At 36.8% G+C, this 7986-nt stretch overlaps 1 protein-coding gene across 1 annotated transcript; it reads right to left on the reverse strand.

The window, feature by feature from the left end:
- Positions 1-70: 70 nt before the first annotated feature.
- LOC119188503 (prolyl endopeptidase-like) lies at positions 71-2128 on the reverse strand (the record flags this gene model as incomplete). Its single annotated transcript, XM_037446994.1, has 5 exons — positions 1943-2128; positions 1598-1717; positions 1344-1424; positions 719-904; positions 71-183 (listed from the first exon to the last, which is right to left on the reverse strand). Coding segments are annotated over exons 1-5 (671 nt in total), but the record flags the coding sequence as incomplete, so codon positions are not given.
- Between the last annotated feature and the right edge of the window lie 5858 nt (positions 2129-7986).

Genomic DNA, 7986 nt, shown 5'->3' on the forward strand with positions numbered 1-7986 from the left:
GAAATTTAAAATTCTCCAGCAATAAGAAAAAATAATGTATATAAATGTAATATTTTGTATTTTTGCCCACCTTTTAGATACAATAAACATAGGAACTTTGGTGCCATCTTTGCTTGAGTAGAAAACTTGTTTAGCCTCGTATTGTGATGCGTCGAAATCCTTCACTTTCACCTCTCTGAATATCTGCAAAATAAAAATATTCGTGTTCAATCTCAAATAAATAACAATTTTATGATATAATAATACGCATTGGAGTGAATGATTTTTCTTTAGTCATATTTAATCACATAATCGCTAAATCAATAAACAAACCTAACTATGATTTATATTTTTTTTTATATTATGTTTAGTACCTATAATGACCAAGATTATAAAAAAAGAATAAATAACAAGATTGATTACTCAAGCGACAGGCGTTTAACACGCATCACATATATCACGAAAACATGCATGTACCTTTCAAAGCTGCTACGGTTTATAAACAAAAAGTAACCACAAACTTTCAACTGCTCAGTTTAGACTACCAAGTTTTTGCAGCAATTATATTATACTAGAACTTTCAGATGGGTATACACTAGCAGAAATATTCTAATATACATGCAACTTGTTGCGACTGCTGCAAGTTTCAAAACTTGTGATTAATTACACAGTAAAAATTACTTGCGGAAATCAATTGCATGTTATCTCAATCTAAACCTTCCTTTCGATATGGCCTTACCGTAGGAGAGTAAGGTTGTTTGGTGAAGTCGACGTGGTATATGACGCCGGGCGTGAGGAACGACATGAAGTGGTAGAATATCTCCGTCTGGTCCTTCTTGCCGGAGAAGCCGACCACCGAGCCCACGTCCAAGTGGAACGACTGCAGCAATTCGCCGGTCTTCATGCTATGCAGTTGTAACACGCTCTGGAAGACATCAACATTGTTAAAGTATAAAGGACAGTAGATAGATAAGTATGGGGTATAGAGGCACGAGTCGTGAGCACACTTGTGATTGGTCGGATTGACGTCCGTGTCGATGTTCTGCGTGATTGGCTCCCTAGTCGATGCTCATTGCCTATTGGTTGATATGTGGCATGTTGTTAGTATACATTGTCGTCTAATTTGAACGCACCTTCGCTTGCTACCACCACTGTACATGTGTGCTTATGACTCATATCGTTTACTGTACAAAATATGCTTTTAAAAAGTATGTTTAATTTATACAGTCCATCATTCTTGCAAGGCATATTTTTTTTTAATTATTATAAAAAACGATTTTTTATTTAAACACATTAATTGTTAAGCTAATTTAAGTTGCCTTTTTGTATTGTATAAGTACGAAAGAAATTATTTTATTACGTACCTTAACATCTCTAATGTAATGTATCACTAATTTATCGTGGTCGACAGCCGACGCCCAGTCCAGCACGTCACTTTGGTGTTCCTAAAATTTTGATAAAATAAATAAATATTAAAGTAGTGTGCGGAAAGTTATTAATTATATTCAGAATAATATGTCATAACTACTTACTAGTAGTTTCACAATTTTAATCTACACCACTAGATGGCGTTATAATAAATGTTCTAAGAAATCTAAAACAATAAATATTTGTTTACCGGTATAAGAGTCTCCCAATTCTCTTCCGCGGGATTGTGCAGGTCTATCTTGATCAGTCTGTAGTTGGGAGCGTTTCTGTTCGTGCGGAATATGCACACTGAGCCTTCATTTGTGACGTACTGGAATATAGGAAATCACAAAATTACATCGCAAAAATATTTCAGAACTTATTCGAGCAACAGTTACTTTATTAATTGCAATAAAAAAACATATAAGTCTTCTAAAAACAAGTTGATATTAATAATAATAAAAAAATAATAACGTACAACATATTCTCTCTCGACTTTTTATTGCTAGTCAATTTTATCTATCAAAAGAATGTTATATATTTTTGTCATCAGTACCTCATAATCGGCCTCGAACTTGTGCACGATCTGCGTGAGCGGCAGCAGGCCGTCGATGTTGGGGTGCTTGCTGAGGTCCGCGTAGAACAGCAGGTTGTCGCGGCAGTCCCGCACCGGCGACACGATCAGGTACCGCCCGCAGTCCGTCACCTCCGCGCCGCTGCCGACCATACAACACACTTATACAACTCGATCCCGGTGTAACTGCGAGCCTCATTTAGAGCGATCAATTGTTGCTTAAAAAATGTACTCTGTCTGCATATGGGCAATACTGAAGCAATTATCACCCGCATTGACGCATATGAGTCTGGACAGATATTCGATTATTGCTGCTAAAAGGAATAATTGTTCCATCTAAATTAGGCTTTAAGTTTGACGTAAATAGATCAGTAAAGCAAGCAGAGACGAATCGCATATATTTTGTATAGTCGATGTTTCGGCTCGGCGCGTTGAGGCAATAAATAGACGTAGTTTCATAATAAATGTATTAAGCTACACACACATACTCATGCCTTTTATCCCCTAAGAGGTAGGCAGAGAGGGTAACACCCACTTTCCGCCGTGTGTATTCCATCCCTTAATTGATAGGGGGCGAAACTGTGCCCATATCGGGCACAAATTTTACACTCCAGGTTGATACCGAGTATAAAACGTAACATCACTGGCCGACCCGGAGTGCGTACCCCGAGACCTCAGCACTGCTACTGGCAGAATTTCAGCCACGGAGACCAATCTAAATAGACACCAGCCAGGTAAGCAGGACATATTATAGTGCACAAGTGTGTGCGCAATACACAGGTGCACTCTGCTCCTCCACTCTGCGCCGAGTAATTTTTAAGATGATAAAACCCTGTCACAATTATTTTTGGCCCGCGATTTGAACCCAGGACACGTCAGCGTGGTAGAAGTATTCGTACCGGGTACGCATTACAAATATACCACCGAAGCAGTCATTTGTATTATACAGATGTCTCAATGTGTGCACAACTGCTGTTGTTTAGTTATTTTGTTCTTCAGTTACTATTTTACATTTTAAGCCATTGTCTCAGTAAGAGAGTGGACCTCGTCCGAGCCATAATTATTATTCTTTTTTGTTGTTTTTTTTTCTGCCCATCAACAACAGTTTTAGAGAAAATACTTTACTATTACAACATCGCTAAAACCTTACTTATGTTAACAAAAAAATACAATAGCTTTGTTGTAAATATGGTATATGTTCTTAGTAATTAAATAAAGTTAGTAAAAAGATGTTATTGACATGAGTGTTTATTTCGGACTAAAGAGAAGTAACTATGGCAAACAAAATACAATTAGTTCTAAAAATAGAACATATAAAAATAATAAGTCACGACGAAGGTTACAATCTCCAACAGCCGCCCTTAATCGCAGTTGTGACAGAAACAAAACAAATAAAATAATTAAGTTTCTAAACCTAAGTTAACTACACATCGTTTGTGTGCTAGAGGTCCGAGGGCCTTCGTTAGTACATCAGCAGGCATATCGTTACTCTTTATATATTCTAACTTAACAATATTATTAGATACCTTTTCCCTAATAAAGTGAAACCTAGTATCTATATGCTTCGTCCTGCTGTGGTGTACAGGATTTCGAACAAGATTAATGGCACTTTGGCTGTCAGAAGCTAAGTTAACTGAACAAAGTATACCTGTTATCTCGTATATAAACCGACGTAAGTAACACGCTTCCTTCGTGGCAGACGCTAATGCCATATATTCTGACTCGGCCGAACTTAACGCAACAGTAGGTTGCTTCTTGGACTCCCATGATACTGGACCTTCACTTAACTTGTAAACATAACCGGTGTATGACCTTCTGTCGATTGGACAGTTTGCCCAGTCTGCGTCACTAAAACCCTTTAAAGGTTCTCTATTCTTCCTGTAAACCAATGAATAGTTTAGGGTACCTTTTAGGTATTGCAGAATCCTTTTAGCAGCATTCCAGTGTTCTTTAGTAAAACACGTATTAAATTGACTTAAATAGCTCGTGGCGTAAGCGATGTCTGGTCGTGTGTTTACCGCTAGATACATGAGGCATCCTATTAAGTTTTGATAAGGATAAGACTCACCGACTTGACCATCCATTCTTTTTCCATATTCTTTTTAATTAATGGAGTATCCACGGCCTTACAATCCTTCATATTAAATTTTTCTAATATAGAAAGAATATAATTTCGCTGGTTCAACCTTATACTCTCGGAATCACTTTCAACTTGTAGTCCCAAATAACATTTCAGTATTCCGAGATCTTTTAATGAAAAATATTTCGACAAATCATTCTTGACAGTGTCAAATGTCAAATCAGAATTAAAGAAGACTATTATGTCATCAACAAAGATTCCTAATATTACAAGTTCTTTACCAAAAGTTTAGTATACACACAAGGTTCGGAAGGAGTTCCTATGAAACCTATTTTAGAAAGCGTTTCATTTAACTTTTTATTCCAAGCTCGCGGTGCCTGTTTAAGACCGTAAAGAGATTTCTTCAATAAACAAACTTTGTTTTCTTTACCCTTTTGAATAAAACCAAGAGGTTGCTCCATGAAAACTTCTTCTTCTAAATCTCCGTTAAGGAAAGCTGTATCGACATCTAAGTGCTTCATTCTCAACTTCATATCTGCAGCTATCGCAAACAACGTGCGGAGGGAAGAATGACGAATCACTGGTGCGAACGTCTCCTTGTAGTCTACACTTTCAACTTGATGAAAACCTTTGACGACGAGTCTCGCTTTATACTTGATAATATTACCATAAGCATCCCTTTTAATTTTGTAAATCCATTTACATGGTATAACCTTTTGTTAGGTCTATCTACTAAATTCCATGTATGGAGTTTCCTTAAGGAACTATACTCATCAACCATAGCATGTTGCCACTTATGAGCATCATCGGCATGAGTAGCTTCGTAATATGTCGTAGGTTCATTAGAATCTACCATTGACGTATTGTAAGCTTTATAAAAATTTGTTGCTTTTCTATCTCTGGAAGGGTATCTGCGCTCAGGGTGCGATTCCTGTTCCAAATTCGCTGTCACTTCTTCCACACTAGGCAGCCTTAAGTCACTGAGAGACTCTCGCTCTTCCAGAGTCACTAACTCTTTTGCACTTTCTAGATTTACTGGTAAAGTTGCTTCAGCCGCCGGGCTGATATTCTCATCACAGTCATAGAATTGACAGTCATGATCAAACTCAGACTCAATCTCTTTTTGCTCATCAAATAACAATATAGATTCTGACTGTGCGACAGACTCAGATTGCTTCTGCTTTAGCGCTGTAAAGCAATTTTCAAAAAGGTTGCATCTCTGGATATAATAACTTTTCGTGGGTTAGCAGGGTCCCTAAAAATATAAGTGCCTGGATTTTCAGAATAACCGACGAAAATTGCTTCCTGTGCCTTGACATCTAATTTCTTCCTGTGACACGAAGGTATATGGACTAGAGCTCTACAACCAAATACTTTTAGATGGCTAAGATCACCTTTTCGTCCATACCATTTGTCATAAGGAATTTGTCCACCTAAGGCTCGATGAGGAGACCTATTCTTAAGGTAAATGGCAACTTGGAATGCATCTTCCCAGAATGCTTTCGGTAGTGAACTTTCAGCTAGCAACGTTCTTGCCTTTTCTGTAACCGAACGATGGGTGCGTTCCGCTACTCCAACTTGCTGAGGACTATAAGGCGTCGTTGTTTGATGTTCAATACCTTTTGAAGCAAGATAATCAACAAACTCTTTATTCACGAACTCCTTACCTCCATCAGTCCTAATTGCTTTAATTGTTTTATCTAACTGCTTTTCAACAAAACATTGAAACACACAAAATATATCTTTGACTTCTGTTTTAGAAGAAATAAAATAAGCAAACACTTTTCGCGTATAATCGTCTACTATTGTCAACATATATCTATTTCCTTGAAAAGAAGTTGTAGACACCGGTCCCATCAAATCCATATGGATCAGTTCCAAAGGGAAGTAGCCCTATTAAACACTAACCTTTTGAAAGGTTTTCTTGCTTGTTTACCTTCCACGCAAGCGATACAACTAGTTTTATCTACTCCTGTATACTTTATACCTACCTTGTGATTTTTCAGTTGGTTCATGCCTATACGACACAAATGTCCTAACCTCTTATGCCAAATTTGATAACTATCCTGACAGCCAGAGTGCACATCTTGTGTCAAAAAATTATCCGCCACATTCTCGGAAACATTTACAGTACCATCTAAAACGTACAGTCCACCACAGGGCGAGGCATAAGCAACAGATTCACCTGTAAAATTAAAAGTATCAGATTTATAAAAGTTACATCCATTTTATCAAAAACACAAATAAAACCCTTTTCAACAGTTTTATATACAGATAACAAACTAGCTTTCAAATCTGGTATATAAGCAACATCACTAATATTGTTGACCACGTTCTCGGGCGTGTTTATTGAAATATTTCCAATTCCGCAGCACTTAATCTGTTCTCCATTTGCGACAGTAACAGTACCTTGATTCTGTATCGAGATATTCTGAAACCAGTCCCGTCTAGAAGTCATGTGTCTAGTACAACCTGAATCTACATAAATTATGTCCTTTCTTGGGTTTCCAGAAGTATTAAGACTTGTAAATATCGTATCATTGGTATTTACCGCATTGCCTTTCTCCTTCTTGTTTCTCTGTGGACAGTCTGGTCTCTTATGTCCAGGTGTCTTGCACTCATAACAAACTATATTCTTCTTCATTGACTTAGGCTTCTTCTTCGCATGAAAAACAGAGTCTAATGACGTAGCCACATCTTTGGACATTTCATTAAGCAGTTTTGTTTTCACCAACTCTGTAGTCACGTCTACATTGCAATTTTCTAAAGCCATAATGAGAGGTTCATACCTTGGAGTTAGACCTCCCAAAAGTATTGCAGCAATAGACTTGTCCTCTATGACTACTTCCAATATCCGCAAGATCCTGTGCGGTTGACATAACTGCGTTAATATATAGTTCAATATTTTTGAACTCTGATAGACTCAACCTGTACAGTCTACGCTCCAAAAATAATCTTCGTCCTATTCCCTTATCTTCAAAGGCTTTTTGCAAACAAGTCCATGCCTCAGATGCAGTTTTCGCACATCTTATATGGGTTATCGCTGCACCTTCTACTGATAAGCATATCTTTGCTAATGCCTTTGCGTCTTTGCGTACCTTTGTAGAGGCAGGGGTTGTGTTCCATTTGGGTATCCACCGATTGTTTCCCACAGATCCTCATGCATAAGGTAATTGCGCATCTTAAATTTCCATGTAGGATATCCATCTTTATTCCTCAAACATGAAAATGTAAAAGATGAGCTCGACGACGGGGAATTTTTCACACTCGAAACATCTCCAGATTCATGTGACATTTTCAGACTATTACTATTTCCTAGTCAGAAAAAATATATACAACATTATTTTACCAAATAAAGTGAAAAAAAAACTAACAACTAAGCGTTCGTGCTGATAACGTGTTGTAAATATGGTATATGTTCTTAGTAATTAAATAAAGTTAGTAAAAGATGTTATTGACATGAGTGCTTTATTTGGACTAAAGAGAAGTAACTATGGCAAACAAAATACAATTAGTTCTAAAAATAGAACATATAAAAATAATAAGTCACGACGAAGGTTACAATCTCCAACAAGCTTCAAATCTAAAAAAATTAATAAGTACCTACTACAATACAATAAAGAGTGTCGATAAAACTTGTAAAACAACAAAATAGTATGAATCATGATACTAAAAACACATACCCTTTAAATAAAACAAAATAGCATCCGTGATACATTCATAACAAATAAACCAAAAGCGATTATACACTGTCATACTATAATTAAATATTAAGTTTTTTGTGAGGGATTAATTCGAAAGATTTAAACATATAATTGAAACATTTTACGATGTAACATACAGAGCGATTCCCTTCGCCGATGTTTCTGACCGTGCGTATCTCTGTTAAATGAAGGAAAAATAATATACTACTACTATAATAAAGAAAGACTACTGCAAGTTGTTT

Source organism: Manduca sexta, unplaced genomic scaffold, assembly GCF_014839805.1.
Source record: "Manduca sexta isolate Smith_Timp_Sample1 unplaced genomic scaffold, JHU_Msex_v1.0 HiC_scaffold_487, whole genome shotgun sequence".
NCBI lineage: Eukaryota > Metazoa > Arthropoda > Insecta > Lepidoptera > Sphingidae > Manduca > Manduca sexta.